The sequence below is a fragment of the Zosterops lateralis genome (assembly GCF_965231275.1).
Source record: "Zosterops lateralis genome assembly, chromosome: 9".
Classification (NCBI taxonomy): domain Eukaryota; kingdom Metazoa; phylum Chordata; class Aves; order Passeriformes; family Zosteropidae; genus Zosterops; species Zosterops lateralis.
The window spans coordinates 14,494,026-14,520,619 of NC_139769.1; the positions used below are offsets into that span (position 1 = coordinate 14,494,026).

At 42.6% G+C, this 26,594-nt stretch overlaps 1 protein-coding gene across 6 annotated transcripts; it reads right to left on the reverse strand.

Moving 5' to 3' along the window:
• Nucleotides 1-2,598: 2,598 nt before the first annotated feature.
• MCOLN2 (mucolipin TRP cation channel 2) lies at nucleotides 2,599-24,442 on the reverse strand. Of its 6 annotated transcripts, none has more exons than XM_083868105.1 (14): nucleotides 24,245-24,442; nucleotides 20,126-20,285; nucleotides 17,912-18,085; nucleotides 14,246-14,390; nucleotides 13,649-13,736; nucleotides 13,422-13,518; nucleotides 12,825-12,924; nucleotides 11,231-11,346; nucleotides 9,974-10,123; nucleotides 8,545-8,646; nucleotides 8,285-8,407; nucleotides 5,628-5,834; nucleotides 4,393-4,505; nucleotides 2,603-3,151 (listed from the first exon to the last, which is right to left on the reverse strand). In XM_083868105.1, the coding sequence occupies exons 1-14, from the start codon at nucleotides 24,292-24,294 to the stop codon at nucleotides 3,115-3,117; spliced, it is 1,662 nt and encodes a 553-aa protein (XP_083724231.1). In that variant the 5' UTR covers nucleotides 24,295-24,442; the 3' UTR covers nucleotides 2,603-3,114. The 6 variants fall into 6 exon arrangements, with proteins under 6 accessions (XP_083724234.1, XP_083724231.1, XP_083724235.1 ...); XM_083868106.1 differs by lacking the exon at nucleotides 24,245-24,442 and adding an exon at nucleotides 24,037-24,142 and having other exon boundaries at nucleotides 2,607-3,151; nucleotides 4,393-4,508; XM_083868104.1 differs by having other exon boundaries at nucleotides 2,608-3,151; nucleotides 4,393-4,508; nucleotides 24,245-24,377.
• Nucleotides 24,443-26,594: the final 2,152 nt, after the last annotated feature.

Here is a 26,594-nt window from a genome sequence, read left to right on the forward strand (position 1 = left end):
TGCACATTACATATGAAATGCCAAAGAGACTCCATTCCAATTTTTTTTTTCTGTTTTAACAAACAAACAAACAAACAAACAAACAAACAAACAGACCTTGTTCCCCTCGTTCACCCACCTGTTCACCTTCAGGTGAACTTGAATGCTTGAATGTTCATCTGAAGATGGCTCAGGAAATTCTCTTCCTTCCTGTCAGTGTCTTTCTAATACAAGCTATTCGCATCCATTTCTATCCTCCTTTTTTGTTAAGTCCTCTAAGCAATTAGCAAAAGCTTCTTATTCCCAGAGAACAAGACTATGAAAGGCAACAGCCCTTTTTCAGAGCACTTTGCAAAGTCTGTGTTCCAGTTCTGCTTCCATTATTGTGCATCACCTCCTTAGCAGCTGGAGCGGGACCTCCTATCAGCCAGCAACTGTGTTCAAATCTGTATTAATGTGCAGAATTCAGTCAACATATGCCAGATTTCCTGTTTCACCTCGGTGGAATAGAGAGCCAGTAACAGCCTCCAGCAAGTGTCTCTTATCTTTTTTTCCAAGAGGAAAAAAAACCCAGAACACCAGATGGTGAAGATAAAAACTGGTTTCTGCAGCACATTAGTGACTTGCTCTAATATGGTAGGGCTAAAGCAGCAGTCCAGCTAGCAAGCATTTCATATGAATTTAAACCATAAAAAACAATCAATACTGGACAAGAAAGCTTTATGATTCCATTACAGAAATTAAGTCTTAAAATCAGTTAAGAATTATTAAGTATCCTCTGTATTCCTTTTGCTGATAATGCTTTCCCTCATTCCCCGAGGGATTCTCTCACAAACAAGTCTTTATCTGAACAATGGTTTTGGCAGGTCACATTAAGAAAGAATTGGAGCTTGAGTGAGGAGCCAGGGCTCCTGCACCATGGCTCTGTGTCAGGGCTGTGGGAGGCACCTCACCTGCTTCAGGGAAGAGGCACCAGGCCTCTGGAGGGGATCACCCTGTTACACTGTTCATACATTACACAACTAATTATCCACACACGCCTCAGATCTGCTTTTGCTAATTCCAGTCTCTAACCCAAGGTTTCTGCAAGTACTGGGAGAGGGCAGAGGAAAACAATTCATATTCAGACATGATGGAACTGTTTGATTTAGAAAAAGGCATTCCAGAAAGTTAATCAGTAAAATAGAAGCAAATTCAGAAAACACCAGCATATTGTACATAACCAAGTAGATTGCACATTGTAAGGGACAGGGGGATCTTGGCAATCAGGCAATGCTGATCCTTTTGCAGTCTGCAGAGGAGTTTTGGGTTATCCAGGGCTCCAGAGCATACACCAAAAGACTAACATTGCCCCAAACAAGTTCTGCAGATAAACACCAGGAGAAAAGTTGACTCTTCTATCAACAGTGGAAGCTAGTAATTCTCTGTTCTAGGTCACACAACTGATGGAAAGACAATTACACAAAATCTTTACTAAGAGCACAGTGTCCTGGTTGTTAGTAGCAATTTCAGTTGTAGCCACAAGCTGTAGTGAGATTAGGCCACAGCAACACATGGCACAGACTGGGATGGGAAAAAAATTCACTGTCCCATATACATTTCAGCAATCGAAGCAATAAAATGTGCAGAGCCTGGATGCATCAAAATCCTGACACCAAAAAAATCTGTTTTGGGCACCTAGTTGCAGCCTAAGCAAGGTAAAATGGTATTCACTTTCAAAAACAAAAAAAGTTGAATTGTTACAAAGGTAAACACTAGGCAGGAGGTTAAAACAAACAAACAAACAAGCTGCCACTCATCTCACTCATCCCAGGGCAACATTTTGAACTGCCTTTGCCATTTGAAACACTAACAAGCCAGAACCTGCAGAGAACTCCATTAGCTGTTAAGAACACACAGCAAGGCCAAGTCCGAGCCAACACACTGACATCATCAACTAAAGAGTGGGGTTTTTAGAGAGCAAATGGAGAGAGAAAAGTGGACCATCTAATATAATGTACACCCACCCCAGGAACTGTCAGCACTCCTGAAAGTTTCCAGAAATACCTGGTTAACATTTATGCACTACTATCCTGGAAGTGCTTTTAAGTTCCCCAAAGTCCCCTGTTCTCATTGAAAAAAGTTTGTAAAGAGGTAAGTCCTTATAGCTGACCATCCCAAAGACAGCTAGAAAGTCACCTGAACAAACCAACTGCAAGACTCAGCTGCTACATATTTTCTTCCAATTAACAGGTGTTTGAAATAGAAGTAAAATTCCATGGCACTGTTTTTGCCTGAATTTGCCCTCTGGATTATGATAATACAACAGTATGATCTACCAAAAAAAAAAAAAAAAAAAGTCTTTCCAGCAGCCTTCAGATAACACTTACTAGGAAAGTTTCCAACCATGCAAAAAAGTATTTAACTATAGCTAAAGCAGTAAGTTTAATCTGGACACAGTACAAATCAATACTGTGGGAATAATAGAAAAGACAGCCAAAAAAGATAAAAGGATAAACTGCTTTTCAGCAGAGCTGTTAAAGAAAAGACTGTGACCTATAAGTGGTTTGTGTTAAAATTATATACAAGAGGGAAAACAGCAATTACTTTTCACTTTTGCGCAGCTTTTTAGTTTCACATAAATTTAATTCAAATAAATGAAATGTGCCAAGTAGAAATGAGAGGCTGAATGCATCAAGTTAAGTGAAAAACTCCTCCCTTCTTGACTTTTTTTATTTAATACTTTTAAACACAGGATTATTTTTTTTTAAATTATTTTCACATAATTCTTTTTCTTATTAACAACAACAGTTGATTCAAGGCCATTTTCCTTCCTCCTCAAAGTCATGCAAAACAGTTAGCAAACAGAGCTTCCACAGGCAGTGCTCAAGGATCAGTCTTCTCTAATATGACAGAACTTGAGGGAAGGATACAGAATTCTTCACAGCTCTCCTCCAGACATAGCTTCAGGGTCTCCTGTTGGTCAGCCAGCTGCTGTCACATTAATAGCTCTCTTCCTCCAAAAACCTTAATTAGCTGAGTCTGTTCAGGAGGCAGATCCAGATGGCAAGTTCCACTGCAATTTGGAGGATTATCTTTCTCCATATCACTATGCTTTCTTTGCATATGTCAGTGATGAAATTCAGTGTGCAGCCATCAATTAATAAGTATCAAGTTGTCATCACTCTGTTGTCTGCAAAGAAAAAATTCACAATTTCTGGATCTCCATTCAGCAAGAAATGCAACAGGAAGCATCTACCCATATGAGTTCAGTTTTGATCCTTCTGTTCCCATTTCCACATTCAACTTTAATACCTGCACTGGACAACGATGCAAAAACTGCTACAGTAGCAAAAGCTCTAGATTTTCACTTCAACTACCAGACTTGTGCCCTCAGTACTGCACAGCATATTATGGTGTATATTTATTATGCTCAAGCACACTAATCTCTTATTCTCCACAGTGACTTGCAGGTGAAACCTGAAGCTGGACCTGGCTGGAATTCTTGTTAACTAGTTGGTTTTCATGTGCCCTCAGCAACCACTGGGATACCTGCCCATCATCATCTCACATGTTCCTTTTTTGGCTATGGGGTCCCCCTCTGCCAGAGTACACCAAAAGTATAAAATTGCATTTCACAAAAGCATCAGTATATAAGTAGACAACTATCCAACTGTTAAAGGGGGATTTGTTGCACCAGTTGTGATTAAGCGTTCAGATTAAGTGTTCACATTTTGGCCTGTTCCTTCTCCCATAAACAGGCTTCCCTGCACACTGCCCACAACCATTCTGTGCACATGAATGGATTATCCTGGATTGCCTAAGGACAGTGATAAGATCCCTCCTGTCTCTAACACAGCTTCAGAGGTGTGTTATGCTGTCTCAGAAACAGAATTCAAAGAATAAGCTCTCAGACCAGCAAGCACCAGATGAGATGCTCATCTCTCATCACCACCTTAAAAAGGACCACTGCCACAGTGCCCACAAGAAGACATTTTACCAGTGTGTTTCCAATATTCTGGCAGATGGTATTCAAAGTTTGCCTCAGATACAGCATAGTTTTGGGATTAAGCACCAACCTCTGGGTCAATCACCCTCTCACTTTCTGCTACTACTCCAAGCTTAGTAACAAAGCGTTTTGGAAACGGACAACTTGAAGCAAAGACTTGGTTTGCTCCAGGACACTTGGTAGTTTCATGCTGTACTCCACAGTCCTCTCATCAGCTTCTGCATAGTGGTTTTCATAAGAGTATAACAGTTAAAACATGTTTAAGCTCAGAACTGCTGCCTTTGCATCATCAGCTGACTAAAGCAGCATCCAAATATTACACAGGCTGAATGCTGGATACTCCAGCATTTGTGAAGCAGATTTTGTAGTGAGAAGCTAACTGTTGTACTTCTCAGGAAAGTACTCATTAAAAACACCCTACTGACCTCCTGCAGCAGCAGATGAATGGAAAAGAAGTTCTGTCTTTTCTGTAGTCAGCACTGCTATGGTCTTTTAGAAATTCATGTAAATCTGTTACTGGAAAACCACTTTGTTGGTACTTCTGAAAGAAAAAGGTTACATTTACAACTCAGGAGAAATTACTGGGCATGAAACATTCTAAAATTTCCTCTAGAATGTGACAGTTAAACCAGATTACTTGATTCAATAATTTAATATTGCTGTAGGAAGAAAAAAAAACATTCCCATCCTAGAAACACCGCATAGCTTGCTTTGTTCCACCAACAATGTGACAGAAAATTCACATTGTTCACAGATTCTCTTACGTTTTGTTTGCTGCCCATAAGGCCAAGCAGGCACTCTCAGGGCATAATGGTATTGATTCTCCCTTGTTCACACTGAGCTGCTGTGCTCACTGCAAGTGCCCTGGGCTCCTTTTCCCTAAGAACTCTAATTCTGGATTTGAAGGGTTCCAGTGTGACTATTCAACATTGTCATGCTGAAGAAACGCTACAAAAACACCAAGTCCAGCATACTGAAACAGCTCCCAATTGATCTGTGTGAAATAATCAGAGGGAAGAGTCAGTAAAACACTCTTTTGCAGATCAGACAATCTAGTAAACTAAGAACAGACAATTAAGGTGCATTTTGAGGTGTGTCAAAAGTGAAGCTCTTGCTCAGCCTGGAAGTTGTAGTTCATGCCAGACCAGCCTTACTCTGCTGGCCTGTGTCTGACACCAAGCCAAGAAAGAGATGGGAGCTGAAGGGTATGACCCACATTGCCTTCTCTGAGGCTACCAGGAGCACAAAGGGCAGAGAGCACTTGAAGTCAAGAACAGAAGGTAATTACCAAAAACTTTGGTTCCCTTTCAGACAGTCCATACTGGAAATGGATGATACAATTTTAACTTGAACGAGAAGCGGTGCATCTCTCAGAAGACATTTCCTTTTAACCACACATTTCCAAGCAGCACATTAAGGAAGCCTGGACACCTAAATGGCTTTAGAGTTATCTGCTTGAACCTTTCCAAACTTGTGCCAAAGGACATCTCTGAGATGTCAGCAAACCCAGCCACCCTTCCAATTTTTGCAAAAGACTAAACTAAAAGGTTTTAATAATCTTATTACACATCAGAGCCAATAGTAGGTGGCATGGTGTAGAGCAATTCACAAGAATGAATACAAAACTGATTATAAGTGTAACAGAAAACAAATGCTTTACCTTTATGGTGTCATAGGAATCAGTAATGAGGGCAATAAAAAGGCTGAGGATCATGTATATAAACAGACTAATGAAGGAGTACAGGTATAATCGGCTGAACATCCACACCAGCGAACTCTTCTGTTGGATTTGAGCAAACGTTGCAAACATATCGTCACCATTGACCAAAGAAAACAGACATTCAGCCACTGTGTTCAAATCTTCAAACTAAAAAATGAGTACAAATTATTAGTAGAATGTGAAGATCAATCAAGACTCAAAGTCTGACTTTTACTCAAAGCAGACAAAAAAGCCAACCCAGGCAACCAAATGCTACCACACTTTCTTGTGCACTCAGGCCAAAATATAGATGTCAGTAACAGAACCGTGTAGAAATATCATCTTGACTAAGCATGATGTATTGACATCAGACATAAGAATATTTACTATCAAGAAATCGAACTTGTGATGTTCAACAGGAAAAACAGTCAATAACTGACCACCACAGAAAGCTCCTGAATTACAAGCAATTCTGGACCTGCAGAAAAGTATTATTCCATTTCCCAAAGCAGAGCTAAAGTGATTTCACTGAATCTATACAGTAAATTAGTGGTAGTATGCTGAGAACACAACCCACATTCTCTGGAATTACTCCAGTAATTCTGCAGCATTACTGGAGTGTGGGTAATAAATCAATACTGTGTTAAGAGGCTTGTGTTATCACAGTCTTCAGAACTCAAATGGTCTAAACTGAATTAACAATCTGTCACTCAGAAAGCCCTCTATGAACTCTAAGTACAAGCTATAGCTCTGTTATGAAGCTACTGGAACACACCCCATACAAAAATCATGGTTTAATTTCAAGATCATTCTCTTAAATTCCAAACTTCATTTCCCCAAACTGTAATGTGCCCTGAGGCTAAAACCTTTTTATCTACCAGGTAAGCCCACTTTCCATTTTGCTCTGCCCTTCCAAATAACAGGATTTCTTAACTATAATTTATTGGACAATATGAAGTAATAACTACATTAAAACATCGTGCATTATCAATGAACTAACACAATTATGGCCCCATAATGAAAACAAGATGTCGTGAGGTATCTGCTTGTGAGGATAATATATTGGTGCACAGGAATAGCAGATCTGGTTTACACTTATGGCTTATTTTATTATTATTTTTTGAATTGAATTTTAAAGCCATTGTGAAACTCAGCAGTACATTCTCCAGGAAGAAGGGAGGCATGGCACAGGTAATTTCTGAGCAACTTGAGTTTTGATGCACTGACACAGAGAAAGACCTGCTAAGGACCTCTCACCTGGAAGGCCCTGGACTGACACAGCACAAAACACAGGATACCCACTCCCTCTCTCTGACTATAGCAGAGGGTGTATTTCTATATTTTTGAGTATAAGGAGCTCTCCAGTGTTTCTGCACATCAGGGAAGACTATTCCTATTCCTTACCAGGGTGGCTGGAGAGCCCCAAGAAGCCAGTCCTGGGCTGGCCTGCCTTGCACAGTGCCACATTGCCTGCCTGTGGGACACTGGGGAACTGGCAGGAATGGGAACCCTCCACAGCTACAGCTGCTTTCCTTGACATTGACACATGATATTTAGGTAAGAGGTAACATTTTCATAGATAAGCATGTTGTTGACTATCCTCCCTTTGGCTCAGATAATGTACTTGTTGCAGGGAAGTTACAACAGTAATTATGCTGTTCCTTATAATGTTATAAACAATTGAGCCTCCAGTGTGGCAAAGGATCCCACTGCATCCAGCATCCCACAGAGAAATGTATTGTCACCAACTTGGAACGTGCAGACTGAATACCTACATTGCTCAAAAGAGAGAACTGCAGTAAGTTAGAGCAATGTAAGCTCTGGGGACAGAGGAAGCTGAATCAAGCACTGCAGAATGTGTCTCTGTTACATACACACTGTGTGCACCCAGAGATCAAGAATGAGAAATTAGACATTTGTTAGTCGTTAGTGGACATTTAGAATTTGCCACAGCAGGGATCTGCCTCTGTTCAAACCATCACATAGAGCATCTGCCAAGAGGAAAAGCAAACAAGCTTTAGGGTTATTTTGGCTCATGTTCTAGAATATACAAAGCCTTACCCCTACATCCAGCTTTCAGACAAGGCATACCAGGCACACACTTTGATACTAACTTTAAGAAAACAAACAAATAAACCCACAACACACCCCCACACAGGAAGCAAAGCAAACAAGACAAACATTCATCCATCCCTTTATGAGTCACAGTTTAGGAGCTGAAGTTACATGGCACAGGAAATATTTGGAAAAACAAGGCCAAAGCCAAGGAGATGTAAAAAAAAGAAAGTTCCAGTGAACGGTCAGTTATTTAGTGCCTCTTTAACCCAACTGAACTGGGATTGCCAGAAGAGGGCAGAAGAGACAGACCAACATACGTGGCCCAGACAAACCAAACAGCCTGGTGCTGTACAGTAAAAGCAAGAGTAGTTATTTTGTTAAAAGGAGCAGGTAGAAGGAGGTACAGAGGGAATGAGAAACACTCCCACATTCACATTACAGCTTTTAAACAGACCTTTTCATTTAAGACACATTTCTGTTGGTTTGGCTAGGAGCTACACACACACACATACAGACATTCCTGCCATTACACCACAAAAGGAGTGATACTGCTGATGTACCTTCTCATGATAAGGTCCCAGGACAATCCAGCCACAGAAGGTATAGCCAAGATAGATCATCCCAGCACAACAACAAAACCTGAGCACTTTCGGCAATGATGCCTGCATAGTTAAAATGAGCACCTACAAATCAGAGGGGAGCAAAGAAGAAGAGGCGGGGGGAGGAAGCAAAAAATTAGAGATCTAGAAAAAAGACACAAGTATATGTGTGTATATATACATATATGCCTTAATTATTAGACATTTGATTCCCTCCTTACATTGTAGGTTTGAAAATATCCCAGGTATCTGATGACTCCAACCCAGACAAACAAAGTTGATGTTCCAAGTAAAATGCTGCAGACATCATAACTTGTGAGGTTCTGAGGGATCCAAACAGAGCAGGTAGTCAAGTTACAAAGCAGTAGATATGTCAGCTTGACAGCTATTCAAGTGCCAGCAGTTCAAATAAACAGAGCAGTCTAATACTGAAAGCCTGTTGCTACATCACAAAAATCAGATCAATGAGAACTGCAGTTATTTACTGAGGTCATCCAAACACAACACTGCTGCAAATGGAAGCACACCTATGCTGAAATTCTTGAAATTTTGCATAAAGTGCAAAGTCCGAAAGAAAAAAAGCCGGTGGTTTGGTTACAACAGTCTCAAAACTAAATTGAATAACTCAAAAATTTTGTTTAAAAAGGTTACTATCTACTGTTAGGGAAAGCAGCTCTCATTCACTATTTAAAAAAACATGAGCCATCATTTACATGAAAAGTGACTCTTGGGACTACAGCCCTTTCCATGTTTGCATGCATTTACATCTCTGAACAGGTTCTTTGCCAGCAGTTCAGAACCTGAGCATTGTTTTTACTAGAAGCAAATCTACTTGCACTTTACTTTAGAAGGCTCGTACTGGTTGCAGTAAACACAAGAGAGCCATCTAGCTCAAGTTTTCCTACCCTCAATCCCCACCTCACCCTACAGCCAGTAATTCCCATTTGCTTCCTCTGAAGGCCACTCTGGGATCTGCCCTTTGAGCCTCAGTACACATGAAGCAGGAGCAGCAACGACCTACTCTGTTCTTCCCAGAATACAAAGTTTTGTGAACACATAAATTGTTGACATATAACTATTGAAGATTAAAAAAAAATAATAAAAAAACCACTAGAAAAAACCCAAAAGTCTCCTGAAGAGCTGCCAGCTGGACAAGCATTGATTTCAGCAAGCCCAGGCAGGAAGGTGAAGGACCAGCAGGTGACACTGTCTGTGCCTATGCTTGCCAGGAAAGCAGGCTGTGACAGCCTTGTTTCCAGCCCTACAGGACATCAAGACCCCTGTGTCATTCAAGGGGATGACTCATGGTTTCCCAGTACTGTACATGCTACTACTTACAGAACTAACAACTCAAATTGTTGTGCCTTTCTGTCAGGAACTGTCTACCCACAGATCCCAAACCTGTGGGATTAGGGGTTTTAGCACTCTGGAAATAAGACATTTAAATAGCATACATGGTCTTACTGAAAGATTTTGGGGAAGAGTGACTGAAAGTAGTTATTAGATAAAATAGCACTAGGAAATGGACTAAAATAAGCAAACAGATGACTATTGACTATTATAGCTCACTTCCACCTGTCCCCAAGTTAAAAGCACATTACACATGGTTGTAGCAAGATTAGTATTTTAGCTGAATTATAAAATACTTACCTTGGCTTTTATTTCCATTTTTAGGATTGACCCAATGATTGTCATCACATCACTGATAATTACCAGGACATACCACCCATTTAAGAACTCCAGGTGATCAGCGTAACAAACACGGCGCTTGTATTTCTCCCAGAAGAAATCCACAAATCTCTATTGACAAGCATTTAGATGGTTAGTTACAGGTTGCCTTGGATGAAAAACGTGGCAATGTTTAAGTTCCATGCAAGCCCTTTTCCTGTAGTATTCACTGGAATAGTGGTTTAAAGCTAATTCTCAATAGCAACAGAAATAAATAGAAAAAAATTAAGATGAATTTAGGCCAGTGGAAATGAACTTTCCACAGAACACCTGATTTCATAACCCATTCCCACTAACCATGGCCTGTTATCCCCTTCACCATAGGTTCCATCCATCTCTAACAGAGCAAGGCCACCCAACTAAAGAAATGAAAAAGAACTCAAATACAACTACAGGGCAAGAGCTCTCATTTCCAATAGAGCAAACAATATCACCTCAAACAATATACCCAGCACTGCCCATCTGCTTTCACTTGCTCTTTTTGCTCAGAATAAAAGTGAAGTGCCTATTCCTGAGTGCAGTTTGACAACATCTCTGTTGAATCATGTCCTCTTGACTCTTGGTCTTGTTTCCGAGCTATGAAAAGGATAAATTGAGCTAAATAAACACGTATTTGTATTTTCATATCCTACCTACCCTGGACTCTTCTTCTTACTCTCATGAGCCAGATGTTTATAGAAAAACCAGCCAGAGTTAGACTCTGTGCTATGCTTTACATTTTCTGCAGTTAGAGCTGGCTTTGAGGGATGTTCATTAAGGCATTATTTTATGATTAGACCTCTATGGGAATTCTACTCTGAAGCCAGGGAAGAAAGATTTGTGGTTTGGAGGTGCAGGATACATTGCCTGTTTGCAGCACAAAGACTAGGATGTCTTTTTATCTAAAATACTGGGTGGGGTGGGGAGGGGGGAAAAGCCTCCTTTTGCCTATTGGGAGATACAACAAAATACTTCAAATTACAGCACTACACAAACAGAAACAAAATTTATTCACAGTTAGCAAGATACCTAGACATCAAGATACCTACACATCCTTTCTAGAGATAACAGTAAGAGGGACACCTTGCAACAGCTTTACTCACTTTAATACTCCATGTTTCAAAAGGCATCCCTTCACAAGACCAGCAGCAAAGAAGGCAGACACCAAATAAGCATTAAGGTCTTGAGCCCTGTGCTCACCTTCTGTAGCCTCCAGGCAAGAACGATGGATCGCGTGCACAGGATGAGAGAAGCCAAGCAACTTAATATGACAAATCCATCAAAGACTAGAATATATTGAGTGTTTTTCTGGAGAACTGTAAAGAGCCAAGGAAATAAAGTAAGGTTAGTCTTTTCACATCTCTTTTAATGCAAGTTATGTGACATTTTGTAACAACTCATGCTCAAATACTCTCACCCCAGAAGCAGATGGGTTACAAGCTATATTCCTGCAAGCATACCTTCAACACAGCAGAGAATTACATCAAGACACTCATGGAGACTGGGCCACAAGAATGAAAAATATGTTCAAGTTCTTCAAAATAAACCCAAAGATGGATATGTTAACACAGATATCCTCCGTTTTACCTGTCCATCTGTGCTTCCACAGTGTTACAACTACATAAGGCAAAATAAATGCAGATTTGGTCTGTACAACACCATTAAATTAAAAAAAAATTCCCACCTTAGTCTGCAATAAGAAACTTGTTGAACTTTCCTTACTGTTTTCTTTTCATCCACAAGCTTAAAAGCCACCATGTGAACACAAATTAGGTGTCTTCCCTTGCTTCCTCACATCAATGGTCCCTATCTTTTCCATAACATACATTTTTAACTATATGAAATAGAGGACAACACTCATTTCTTATTGTTGCAATAGCCCATCAGCTCACCTTTATTACTGAATTATGCATGCTCCCTCAGCTGGTAATTACACACAAAATAAACTACTCAGGAACAGGTAAGTTGAAAGGCAGCCACAAGAAATTACTGGACAGAGATGCAAGCCAAGGCACTTTGAGGATATTCAGAATATCCTATAAATTACCACCTTAATATCATACAACACAGCATTAGCAGAGAAAAGCTAGCTTTACCAAGGGAAAAGGCAGGCCACTTGACATATTTATTAATCAAGATACTATACAGCACACTGAAAAATATTGTTCCATCACAGTCCTTTAGAGCAAGTCAACACACAGGAGAAGAAGCTGCACAGTGCTGTCACAGCTACTATTCCTTTAAGGGGCCTTTAGTGCACATTCCTGAACTGTCAGACCAGACCTTAGCACTAGAAATACATGACAGATGCCAGCCTTTGTTCATACACATCATTTAATCTACCAGCAGTGGGAAAAAAAAGCCAACATGAAAAACAAACTTTCAGAAATAGTATGCTTCAATCAGGTAGAAGAAAAAAAAAATTGAAAGCCGTAGGAGGCTTCAGTTGGAAAATTATCCAATGTTAGTGGATTAAATTGAGTTCTCAGAGCAAGCACAACAATTAAAAATCTATGGAAGAAACATTCATCCTCCTTGCAGGTAGAGCTCACTGCTAACATACACTGGTATGCAGAGATGATTGTGTCATCTCACAACACCCTAACAAAAGGAATTATTTTCTAGCTCTTGATTAGCAGGAGTAAATGAATTTGCATTAGGCAAGCTGCATTGTTTTACAGGCAGAGGGATGAAGAGGCTGGGGAAGGTCTTGCTGGACAGACTTCTACAGACCAGAGAAAGCAAAGGGAGATGCCTAACTGCTGTTATGCAAACACACATGCACCATACCTACCAGAGTTAAATATGTGCCAGTCTTTGCATTCCTGAATGTCAGTGTCACTATCAAAATACATCTTGATTTTTCCACTGTGGGCTCTATTATTGAAAGTGATCTGAAAAAAACAGAGCTACATCAGAAGCAGGACTAGCAAGATTGCATTCCAGAAAATAAATCCTGCTAAGTGCTTTGGACATAGCATGAATTAATATTGTTGATCAGATAGGCTTTAAGAAAGCTGTCACCATAAATGGTGGTGTGGACATAATTTGAATAGATGACATGTGTTGCCTAATGAGCAGTATTACAAGAGGCCAAACTTCACACTTAGATGTGTGAAGTCTAAGATGAAGATGACTTCCTCTAGTCTTTAGATGAAGAGCAATTCCTTATCCTTTTCCCTCAGGTAAGGAAGTTGCCAACTGGAATATGTTACAAAGCAACACTGTCCCATGGCAACACCATTTCAGCAGCCTTTGGGAAGGAGGGGTAAGGGCCAGGACATGCTCAGCTGTATTTCTCTTGCAGGCTAGATATGAGGATGACACCTACACCTTAGCTTATGCTCTCATTACATACACAGTACTGGAAGTGCCACAGCACAATACTTACAGTATTTTGAAATGCATAGCAGTCAGGCAATTCACGGGCATGGATTGTCTGTAGAGCAATGCCTTTCAGCTTGAAGGAGATTTCAAGCTGTATAAGCCTGGATATTTGAAAAAGTGTACAAATATATTTAAATATCACAGAAATATACACAAATTGCACAAATCAGAATCCACCATAATAATATGAAAAGATAAGCTGGAAAAAATTTAGAAAACCCATCACTTTACCTGTAAAATTCAAGATTGAAAAAAGAGGAGTTCAGCTTCAGTTCTGCCTTCTTACCAGTTAGTTCCTTTGGCTTTAAAAGGATACATTCTGGAAAGACAAGAGGAAACTGTTATCATAAAAACTTCACACTGAAAGTAGCATTAAACTGATCAGTGCATATAGCAAGTCCCAATCAGGCAAAACATTAATTTTGAGCAAACTAGTGGGGTCAGAAGCAGGTTTGTGTACTAACTCATGAGCAGCCAGGACTCAGCTCTGAGAAGCACTAAGGGCACCCACCCATGGAAGGAACAGACTGAGCAGCATCCAGAATTTTGTATTTGAACCTCCTGCACAGAGGGGGAAGAGATGTGTTTAAGAAAAAGAACAACAAAACACCACCTCACCATCAACTGCAAAGATTTGTAGGTGGTTGACGAGACCCTCTTATAATCACAGCTGTCTTTTCTAGACAGGTACTAAAAACCAAGAGGGAAATAGGCAAGAAGTATGGTAATGTTCCTGTGATTGCCACACAAAAATGTACCGGTGTTAAGCTTTGGAACTAGAATTTAAGTACTCCACAGCACGACATTCTAAGTACAGCAGTACTGTACCTGTTTCAGTAGAAACATCTATGTTCAGTGTATCATTGGAAGGAAGCATTGTGCCTCTCTTGTACTGTTGTTTACAGACTTTTAAACCTGATTCTTCATGTTCATAACCAAGTGTCCCCAGGGATATGTTCTTTAAGTGCCTGTACTAGTTTAAAAACAAAAACAGAAGTTAGAGAAAACCATCTTTTTTGCATTAGATAAAAAGTGAAACCACTAAGTTATATGTATCACTACAGGTTTTTAAATTTTAAAAAAACTTTACTTTTACATAAAAGGTCCCCCCTCAATTTACAGACAAGAGGGCTGCTGGCCACTAATTAGTAGTGATCAGCATCCTAGTGACACAGTGACCAGGAGCCCTGTGCCTCCTGGGCTGCCTGCAGATGATCACCCATGTGTCAGGCAGTTGTTAATTAGATGCCTGGCAGCGACTTCAGCACTGTATTGCTGCTAACCAACACCCCCAGGGATATTTTCACCCCATGAAGGTGACAGTTTTCACACCACTTGAAACTTGATTGTTGTACATGTGATCCAAGTCAAGGTTCTTATCAAGTCCACGCCAAGATCAAAACCAAAGCAGCTCCCCGTGTGACTATAGAAGAGAGAACCCATGCATCCACTACACAGCCAGCAACCAGGGAACACACACAGAGCTCGAGCAGCCTCCAAAAGTAACTTAACCTGCCTTTATACAAGCACAGAAGCAGCTGAAAACATGCCTATGAGGAAGGTACTTTCTTTTTCCACTTATTCCAAAATACAGCACAAGTCACCTTCTTCACTTGCAAAATACGCTTGAAAACAAGGACTAAAAGTGAAAGCAAATAAAGCTGTTCAAAACCAGGCATTGTCCAAACATAGATCAGCCCTGAGCAACGCCAATAACTACATTCCAGGCCAGCCCCCTCCAGACTTGCTTTCCACACAGCCTTGGTGTTTACTGGAAGCAAGACATTCCCTCTGACCCCTGGAGTCACACCTTCCATTGCTGCACAAGTGAGGCAAGCCCCCAGGGCACAGCTCTCCTGGTGGCCCTTGGCTCCTCTACAGCTGGTCAATGGACTAACCATGAAGGACAGGAGATCAATGACTAACCATGAAGGCAGCTGCCTGCCAGCTCAATTTCCCAAGAGCTAACTCCGTCCAAGAGAAGCCAGACAGACCCATGGCCTTTTGGGGAAGAAGGCATAAACACATAGCAATTCTTTAGGTTTTGTTATTACCTGACCTAGCAAAAGAGCTCAGGGCAGCATACAGCACTGTTCTGCTCTCAAGAAATCATTTAGCCTTCTTGGAGGCCTGAAGTAAATAAACATGGGAAGTCAGGTAAGGTTTCCTATTACTTAAAAAATTGTTCAGCTGGCTTTGATAAAGATTAGTCCCTTTTCCCCTAACCATGGATTTCTCTATTGTGCATCATTCATTGTCATCCTATTTCCCCCTTCCTGTGGGCACTGTGGCCACTAGCCCATCTTGTGAGGTACAACATCCCATCAGTCATTAACAACCACACACTCCACATCCAGAGCTGGAACTGCAACAGAAACTGCCACACGTCTATGCAAAGTTCTGCCTTGCAGTACCACTTCAGTACAGAGTTTAGACAGCCCAGGAGTAAAGCATAGCCCCCTCACCCTGTCAGCCTCTGAACTCAGAGCAAGCTAAGGAAGCCACATCTGACTAAGGCAGGTCAAGTTGAGTGGAAACAGCAGTTAGGCACAGCTCCTCATCCCACCGAGGATATCTCCAGATCACTGCATGCAGCAGCTGTTGCCACACCCCTGTGTGCTCTCAGGCTCTGCCCTCCTGACAGCACAGCACGAGGTGCTGGGTGACCCACATGCCACCTTCAAACAACACTATGAAACAATAAAAGCAAAATTCCTGATTATAAACTTCCAAGCAGCCTCAGAACAAGCAGCAGGATATCCTGGTCTTACAGCCTCTGCCACAGGGCAGAGCACAAGTGTAACAACTTCACACAGATGCTTCATAATAGAAGCTTCAGCTTGAACCCAGTAGAGAAGCAAGGGAAACCTGTGTACTCTTCCAAGTGTAAACTTATGTTTAGGCTTTTATGTTGCTGGTCTGTTCAGGGTTTTTTTCTGAAGTATTAAAATATCCCCAGTGGTACACTACACAAAGGCTAAAATTTGGTTTATACAACTCCAGCTTTGCTGTACACAATCACTATTTTCTGTAATATCATATCCTTCTGCTTCACCCACCCAACCACGCATTTTAAAAACACAAACCAGAACACTAAATCCCATTTCTTTTAGCTGCCCACCTCAAAATAAAATAAATAAATAAAACCCCAACTTTTATCTTAGGAGTCATCCAGATGGGCTCTTCCCACAAGGCACCCTCTAAAGACAGACAAAAAAAGGCAACAGTAGTCATAATGTTCACCTGAAACCATGCTTTTTGAATTCTTACATGTGATATAAAAGTCTCCGGAATGCCATAGGACACTAAAGAACCCAGAATTCACATTTTAAATCTCCTTAAAGGATACGACTACATTTATATCACACAGACATTTTATGAAGAGACCTTTTGCTGATGCCTGGCTCATTCTTGAGGATATAAAGCTATCATTTCTCTATTGTCTTGTATCTGGAATTCACCTCAGCCTTAGTGCCTACAAAAGAAGGAAAGTGAAACAAAGCAAGCAAGGAAGAAAAAAAAAAAAAAGAAAGCAAGCATGATTTATTGCAGAAACAGTGGCAATATGGAGAGTTCAAAGAAAGATCGAGAAAACTACTTCACCATTCATTTAAAATGCCAGGAATGAGAGTCTTAGGTCTTGTCCAGCATATTTGATCTGCTGGTGGCTCTGCTGTAGCTTACAGGACAGGACAGGAGAGCAGCAAGCCCCACAAGTGGATGACTGACAATGAGGTTTGGTCCTTCACAGCCCTGAAAGCCCCAGATGCTGCTGGGCACAGCTGCAGTGGCAACACTGCTTTAACCAGGTGCCAGGGCTCATGTGCCAAGGCCAGTGAAAATGAAAGGTGGTTTAAAGCCACTTTTTATTCATCCAATGTTAATAATTTCTGGCTTTATCATCATTCCCAATGCAAGAGGCATTTCATATTCCAGAGTCTTTCATCCCATGCCTTCCAAATGTATTAATACTAAATAGAAAAACCTTTACAAAATTTTCACCCTAGATTTATTCAATTTTCTCTGAAAATTGTAAAAGGGACTGTTCTTTAAAATACCATCCCTCACCAAGGTGAATGCCTCTACACTCCTAAGTACCATATTCCTCACTTTGAGGCCTCCAGCCCTCACTACAAAGCTGCAATTCAGAAGAGCTGTCATGGACATGTTTTTTAAAGCATGCATAGTTATATTCAGGCCCATAGGTCTTCAAAGTAAGACCTAAACCAAGGTTCCAGTTCATGCAAGACGACCAATTTTCAAATTTTCTGGATTATGTTATTAAGAACTACCTGAGTAAAATTTTAGTTTGGATTCATCTCCAAGAGACAAAAAATTCAGCTACAACACAAACTTCAGGACACCCCATCTACACTAATTTAGTGAAATACCAAACTGAAATTCAAGAATGGAAACAGAAAATCAGAAACTTAGCAGAAGTTTATAGTTGTAGCTTCAACTTTAATACAGTTATAAACACACGCTCACACCTACCTGATTAATAACATAAAAAATGCTATCATAAGCATCCTGTTGTGTATATATACTGCAGCTGTAGTCATCTTCATCAGTTCCAGAATAGCCTTTCAAGAATAGGTGTTTAAAAGCAACAATGTTTTCCTCTTTGAATGAGACCACCAGCTGGTTACTCAAACCAAAAAAAACAAGCTGACAAAAGAAAAAAAGAAATGGATTTGAGTTTTGAATAGTGGTCAAGCAGCAGCATTTTGGAAAGAGCTTTAAATTACAATAAATACAAACCAGACAGGTGCCTGTTGCTGTGACTCTGCTGCAGCAGGAGCTGAGAACCTGTTAATTAATGGCATAAGATTGCCAAAGCCAAGGTTATCACAGGCAGGGTAAGTGAAACAGAAATCTAAGTGCAGCACCTGAACAGACATCTACATCACCTGCACCTTTTACATATCATGGACCAACAACTCCAACTGGGATTTGCAAAAACCTTTGTGGAGGATGCAAATGGCAGACAAGATAACAGCACAACCTGCTACCCCTGGAATGGTCTGCTTTGCTATGGACAAATTCCTTCACCTTTCCTACCTCTGACATGGCACAGATTACAGCAAACCTATGTGGGACCCAACAGCAATAAAAAGCATCACCTGCCTGACCCAGGTGCTGCTTAAGGAGGCTATAACAAGAAGGAACAGCAAACAGCAGGGTTACTACTGAATACCTGTGTTCTCCTGCCATATGGATGTTCCCATTTCCACCACCACCACCACAGAAAAAAAATCAGAGCCTAGAAACTGCTTGGTTTTCGGCAAGACCTTTTCCATAGGCACAGTAGCAGGAGGATATCCCAGCTACTGTGCCTATGAAGCATACTAGAAACCCCAGCTATGTGCCTGAAAAAAACAAGGGCTGACAAGAAAATTCTCAAGCAGCAGTCCAGAAAATCTCGTGGCCTTTGAAAACCAAGCAGCAGAGCACTCCTGCTCACAAAGGATAGTGGGAGACTGAGGGAGCAGACAGAGAAATCACGCCCCAAAATTGAAGTCAGTAGGTTAGGACAGATGGCAGTACTGAACCTTTTCAGAGACATGTGAAATTGCATTTTGTATCATCATTCACATGCAGTTTACTGTCCTGTCTTTGAAGGAAGAGGAACAACCTCCATATGAGGTGCAGCTGCCAGTAAAGAAAGCCAGAGCACCCCTTCCTTTGCACTGTGCTCACATTGCTTCCCTCCCTCACACACTCCAATACAATCCCTGTTCCCATCAGCTCTAATTCTACAGGTCACAATTGTGCCAGCACGAGTGTAATTCACTAATTTTAATCAGCTTTGCCTAGACAGACCAACCACTGCATCCCACTCCTGCTGCAGAGAGAGGCCTGTCAGGATTTGGGCACAGCACCAGCAGAGGCCAGACCCCAGAGCCTGCCATGGTCAATAAAACCAGCACACACAAGCTGGGGCTGTGTTTCATGTCATTCATAGCAGGCAACTCAAACACAAACCAGGGATCCCACAACTCAGCATGGATATTTAGCTGCTCTTGCAAACTGTCAGATGTCAGTCTTGCATTTCAAAGGTTCAGAAAAAGTAATTTCTACCTATATGTGTGTCCCATTTTACGTCCTTCCACATGCAGTCACTATTAGAGGAGTGTAAAATAACCAACTGCATTGTGATACCAGCAGAGTTTACAAACACCCTCTTCTTTGCCTCCAATCTCAAACAGTAAATGACTTTTCAAACATTATCTGATGACAGAAGCAAAAGGCACATCCAATTCCTGCAGCTCAGCCATCCCATCGTCATCATAAGCCATAGCATCTTCACATTGAACATGGACACTTTAATTTTCAGATTAGATATCAGGAAATACCACTTTCGAAACAGTCCAGTGAATCTGTAATCTAAGAATGTAACAAAAAGCAATACTGTGAGAACAAGCCTGAAGACAGTGCTGGACTTAGCGGGAAGGGTAATTTGCTTTAAAGTACTATGTCAAAAATGACAAAATACCTGTTCAAACACTGCCCCAAAAATCTCCAGGAGGCTTTTGTAGTTTATGTTATTCTTCCCCCATGAAACACCTTTCATAATATGTTTTCTTTATGGACCAAAGTGGGAAGTTCAAGGCAGTAATAAATACCCAGGGATGGTAAAGGCCCAGAAGCACAGGCCTGCTTCTCTTACACATCATTGCTACTCTAAGAGTAAAAGCAGAGGATTACCTGTGTCGTAACCATAAGTATCTTCAAAATCTGCAAAGCCAATTTCCATGGTATCTGACGTCTTGCTCTGTATTTTTCACATGGGTTCATGAAGTAAAACTTCAGATCTTCTTTCAAATTCTTCTCTTTTAGATCTAAATCTGACTGAGTCATCATATTTCTGCCACAAATAACATATTAATTAGAAACCAACAGAATGTTTTAGCAGACAAATTTCCTCATTGCAGTATCACCTCAGATCACCACATGACATAAAAGGTCCAAAATAGCTTTGGGGTTATTTTATGGAAATGTAAAAATACTTCCCTGTGATCGCATCATTAAAAACCATTTCAAACACATATGATCATCAAACCACAGCATTTAGAGAAATAATTAACAGACATTAAATAAGAGAATCTCTAATAGAAAAATGTAGACCTGCCATTACTCTCTTAAAAATCCATTTGAAACAAAGAGGGACCACTGTTAACGTATTTGTCTGAATAACCCACATTCTAGCAGAAGAAAAAGGTGTCTTAAAGATTAAACCAGACCAGGCTTTACACACACTTCTGTTATGAACATACAGCTTCAAGGGCTAAATACATAGGCAGTTATTTATTGAAATATCTGGGCATGTAAAAGAGGACCAAGTACAGAGGACTGTTGCTTTAAGTGTTTTAAATCACCCTGAGTTTCTCCTTTCTCCTGAAAGGGACATTGAAAAAACTTTCCCCTTCTCCTAATCATTTTAACCCTATTTTCTAGTGTCATAAATTTTTGTAACTTTTCTACTTCACACACAGATGAGAACCAAACTTATTTTTTTTCCTCTCTCTTTACATGTTAAGAGGATCATATCTGACACCAGCTGACTATCAGTCCCATTTGCCATTCAGAATGTTATTCCCAGTGTTCTGAATTTTGTAAAGGATAACCTTTTGTCTAAGGCTCAAAACCAAAAGCATCAATTCCAAGTTTTCAGATACTTAGAATACTTTTTCGTTTTTACTTTTTGTATCCTCACCTGTCTGAAGTGCACAGATATTTAAGCTCAAACTGCAGCTCACAAAGTACAGTGAGCTAGATTTGATTTTCTAGAACCAGCTGTCCCACAAGGAGAGAAATTTCGGTTAAAAAAGCACAGTAAAGCTGATACTGTGGTGTTTCCTCAGAAGAGGAAGTGAAAACTACAAAAAACCTGTTTAAATTTTAAAAGCTCAAAAGTTATCTTTCTCGGACAGTCTTAAACCAATCTTTCATGAAGATGATGAGAGGCAGGATGATTTTGGTTTTTGAAGCATGAAAAACACGGGAAGTTCCCAAGAAAAAGAAACTGTGGGCAGCATCCCTATTTAAGCTTACAATAAAAAAATACTGGACTAACTTTAGTAACATCTAAGACACAAAAACTTTGAAAGATGTAAACACAGCTGACAGAGGAGCATGTAATAATTACAGCTGTGAGCATTGATCAAGGAAACAGGGACATACATATTTCAATCCTGCACTGACACCCAAAGACATCCCTGCTCTGTACCAGATTCTCTCCAATAGGCAGAAGCATTTGTGTGGCTACACAGTGAACAAGAGCTAACCCCGAGTGAAAGTGATAGCAGGAGGTGGGAAAGAAAGAAGAAACAGAACAGTGTTAATCTAAATCTGGGCAAATTTTAAAGCATGAAGGTATGACATCAGAACCACTCCAAGACTCCAGCAAAATCCTCCCCTAAGCTTCCAGTAAAACCATTTCAGAAGTGACAAATCTTTTAAAAGAAAACAAACAAACAAAAAAAACCACACACAAAAAAACAAACAAACAAAAAAACCCACAACCCCAAAACAGCCAAACCCCCCACAAATCAAACAGCAAACTCTAAAATAAACATTATATTTTTGATATTAAAATACATACCATAAAAAACATAATGGTTTACTCAAAGATATATATCAAGACCTTACAGCTATTCCAAAACTTGATGTTGACTAATAACAGCACTTTCACTTTTACACAACTCTCATTTGTGGCTAGGGATTATTTTCATTGATGTCATTAGCTCCCTTTATTAATTAACTGTAGAAATGATGAGCAGGAAATTTGTCAAAGAAAGCAACACATTTTTTTGCATAAGAGAAAGATCCAAGTATCACTTTTGGAGTTTGTCTTCCAATAAAAACCAGGCATTCTCTGGTGTATTATTTAAGAAAGAATTCATTTCTCAAACAGGTGAAACAGGTAACAGAGCAACCAGTGAAATACATCAGCTGTTTTTCAATTCATTCATTTCTAGGACAGATTAAAAATTACATGCAAACAGACCACACTAAATCAGCAGAACTAGAACCTTCAACCAAAGCACTGAAGAAGTTCAAAAGCTCCAAGAGATTACCAGTGACTTACCATATTTAAAACAAACCATTCAGGTCTACCACATGATCATTAGCCTAAAAATCCAAACCTAATTGAAACAAAGCACCCAGCTCAAGACAGAGCAATGAAGCAATTAAATTCTGACACACCAGTGCAATTAACACCACTCAAGGGGTTTCCGTGGTGTGTTTTGAGAAGTCTGACACAAGCAATGTTTTGTGAATGAAGACTAACTGCATACTGCGTGCATTGGTGCACATCCAGGTGCCTTGTGTCTCATATACAGTAACTGTTATAACTCAATTCAACAGCCGCATTACTATAACCAACACTATTGCTGTAGCCGGTAGGACAGTCAGTTTTTCAGCTGTTTTGTAGCGAGGCATTTTAGAACTCGACATTCCATTCAAGAAAGAGGATTCAACAGTCCGGACTACAATTTACAGGTACCTACTGATGAAATACATTGGCAGTGGTCGGCTCTGTCACCCAACAGGAAAAGCGCCACTGAACCAAGTGGCCAAAACGCGCTTTGTGAGTGAGCGCTGCCACTTTCCTTAGTGAGTAACTCACTACTGGAGCGACACTGACAGCGTCCATCAGAGCTCCCTATCAGCACCATTTATCTGAGCGCTCTATCTTGAGGAGGTATTAAGGAGAACGATGGGGTGTTAAGGGGGCAAGAAGGAGAAAAAAAGCGGAAAAACCCCCATCACTGAGTTGAGTTCTACATACCAGCCCGGGCAGCCCCAGCTTCACCTCCCCGAGCTCCACTAAGCTCAGCACTCTGCCAGAGGCCGGCATCGCCTCGCCTTTCTCACAAACGGAGGGGAAAGCCGCCCGGGCAGGGCTCACACCGCCCGGGCAGGGCTCACACCGCCCGGGCAGGGCTCACGGCCCCCGGACAGGGCTCACGGCCCCCGGACAGGGCTCACACCGCCCGGGCAGGGCTCACACCGCCCGGGCAGGGCTCACACCGCCCGGGCAGGGCTCACACCGCCCGGGCAGGGCTCACGGCCCCCGGGCAGGGCTCACACCGCCCGGGCAGGGCTCACGGCCCCCGGGCAGGGCTCACACCGCCCGGGCAGGGCTCACGGCCCCCGGGCAGGGCTCACACCGCCCGGGCAGGGCTCACGGCCCCCGGGCAGGGCTCACACCGCCCGGGCAGGGCTCACACCGCCCGGGCAGGGCTCACACCGCCCGGGCAGGGCTCACGGCCCCCGGACAGGGCTCACACCGCCCGGGCAGGGCTCACGGCCCCCGGACAGGGCTCACACCGCCCGGGCAGGGCTCACACCGCCCGGGCAGGGCTCACACCGCCCGGGCAGGGCTCACACCGCCCGGGCAGGGCTCACACCGCCCGGGCAGGGCTCACACCGCCCGGGCAGGGCTCACACCGCCCGGGCAGGGCTCACGGCCCCCGGACAGGGCTCACACCGCCCGGGCAGGGCTCACACCGCCCGGGCAGGGCTCACACCGCCCGGGCAGGGCTCACGGCGGGAGGAGCGGGGCAGGCACGGAGCGCTCCCGGCCACCTCCCTGCGGAGGGCAGACCTACCTTGTGCACAGCCCGACACCAGTGTGTCTGTCTGCCCGCTGCCCGCCCGTGCCCGCTCCAGAGCCGCTCCCCCGTGCCCCCGGAGCTCTCGCTCCCGGCCCGGCCCGGCCCGGCCCGCAGCCGCCGGGGAAAGCGCGCCCCGACCCCGCTGCCCGCCGGGATGACCCCAGGGCTCGGCGCCGCGCCCACCTCGGCCCGCTTCCCTCACCCGCTGTGGGCGGCCCGCCCGCCGGGGAGGGACTTGAGGGGGATCTCCATGGGCCCCGGGGCTCGGCCGCTGCCCGGACGGGGCAGGAGTCCGGCGGAGCAGCCCGAGCCCCGCTCCCGCCCCGCCGGCCGCGCCGCCTTTATGGGCCCGGCGGAGGAGGGCGCCCGCCGCCCACTGCCCAGCCCAGCCCTGCCCTGCCCGGCCCGGCTGCCCCTGCCCTGTCCCTGTCCCTGTCCCTGCCCCTGCCCCTGCCCCGCCGCCTCCGCCCCGAGCGGGGCTCTGTGTAAGGCTTGGTACTCTCAGGCACGTGGTGTGACTTGGGAATGTCCCATGCGGGGCTGGTGTGACACTTGGGGATGTCCTCTGTGGGGCTGAGAGCTGGACTGGATCATCCCCTCCAACTCAGCATAATCTCTGATTCTGTGATAATAGAAGTTGCCTTACTTCCAGCCATAGCTGTAGACAGGGAGACAACATGCAGGGAAGACTGCAGGTGGGATTGGCTACCACAGAGTTGGTCGTTTTGCAGGTCAAGAGGTATTTAGTTCCTCAGAGCATGTGGTTTATTGTGGTTACTCCAAACGAGGATGTTCAAAACAGAATGTAGACTCATGAGAGGCATCATTGCAGCAACTGAGCTCTCTACCTGCCCACACAGTGGGCATGGGCAGCACAAGATTCTTACATAATGCTCTCAGATGATGCTGTATTTGGTTGTGGTCACACTGTGCAAGGAAGAAGTAGGAACAAAAGCCCAGACAAACATCCATATGCAGTTTCTCAACATTAGCTGCAAGAGCATTGTGTCAGCTCATGCATGAAAGTCTTCTTAAGGCTTCCTCTGGTATCAGCTACTGCTTGAGGCAGGAAGATGCTCCTCACAGGTGCAGCCACAGGTTTTGTTTTTTACAGCAGTGTCTGTGTGTTGTCCTACCTCTTGTCTCCATTCCTGTTCCCTCATCTGCCAGATAAATTATGCCTTTACACATTTTAATACTGGATAGGTATGAGCATATCTGAATTTGATTTCCTACCCTTTTGCACACACACTATTTAACATCCCTTGAGAATGTGCTTCAATCCCCCATGGAAACCGGTACTTAGAAATAAGTAAGCCCACCACCTCTTCCTCTCAGTGTAACTTCATTATGTTAAAAGATCTGGGCTCTGCTGAAAACAAGAAGTTCTCCCTCACTGTATATGCAAAACATTGGTATTGAAATAAGCCTTGGTATGAAAACAGCTGTTGCCCAATATAGCACTCTGCAACTTATTTTCATGAGGAAATACTATCAGTATTTTCAGGTGACTTTCCAGGGCCCAGTGAGAAGCAGAACAAAGAAAATCTCTTACCCCTCCATAGCTTCTGGGTCAGGGCTGAAAGCCCCAATTCCCTTAGGGTAACATATTTAAGCATGAGTTTGTCAGATGCTTTATCTGCTTTCTTGTTCTCCTCCACTGCATTTTACAGTTCTATCTGTGCCTGCTTGATTGTATCAGCATAAAGATACCATATCTTCAGGATGCAGCTTTACATGTGCTACCAGCATTGCTAAGGGTGAGATCACTGACACTCTGAAGTCATGAGGGGGTTTTTTTAGAGTAAGATCATTGTCACACATCTTGGGTCTGCAAGGCAATAACCAGCATATCATATCTTGGTAAGATTAAAATGCCTCACCACACACACAACAGCAGCAGCCACAGATCTGGCAGAGCTGTACTTCATCTCAAATGCAGCCAGCAGGCTAGAAAACACAGCATTGACTCACTTCTCAGGTGAGCAAAATACTCAGGCAGATGAAGATCTTAAACACCAAGGATCACGTAGATCAGAAAACTGGACAAGCAAGCAGTTGGACTGCCAGCAGTGGCATCAAGGTGAACAATGTGTATTTGAGTGTCTGCTTTTTTCTTATAAAAACAGAATGTAAGTGTCAGGTATACAATACAAGCAGCATTTCTTTTCCCAGTCAGAGCTGGACATTTTGAGCAGCTGTAAGCCAGTAACCCCTCAGGATACTGTTCTTCTTTCCCAGTGTAACAGCCTGCACCCGTAGCCAGAAATACACGAATGCTGCCCTGCTAAATTTATAAGCAGTTGTCCCTTCTTTTCCCCTCACCCCATCCTATCCTTCACTTTAAACAACTTTGTCCTTCTTTTAGAGAGTTCTCTCATCTGGCTTCATAGTCTGCCCCTGCCCATTACTGCCTGAAGGCAACTTGTAATTTATCAACTCTTTTCTCCCCAAACCCACACAACTCCCAGCAATGCTAAATTAGAAGTTGTGGAATCCAGCAGAAGTAACACAGACTGCGGTTTTCCAAATAATTTCTGCATCTCAGTTGA

What these genes read in the sequence shown, in the direction of transcription:
- MCOLN2 (XM_083868104.1), bottom strand. Translation starts at nt 24,294, where the DNA reads ATGGAGATCCCCCTCAAGTCCCTCCCCGGCGGGCGGGCCGCCCACAGC. An exon ending in TACTTATGGTTACGACACAG is followed by an intron (nt 18,086 to 20,125) that starts GTAATCCTCTGC and finishes TTCTTTTGTCAG; the next exon opens with CTTGTTTTTTTTGGTTTGAG. An exon ending in TTCAATCTTGAATTTTACAG is followed by an intron (nt 13,519 to 13,648) that starts GTAAAGTGATGG and finishes TCAAATATCCAG; the next exon opens with GCTTATACAGCTTGAAATCT.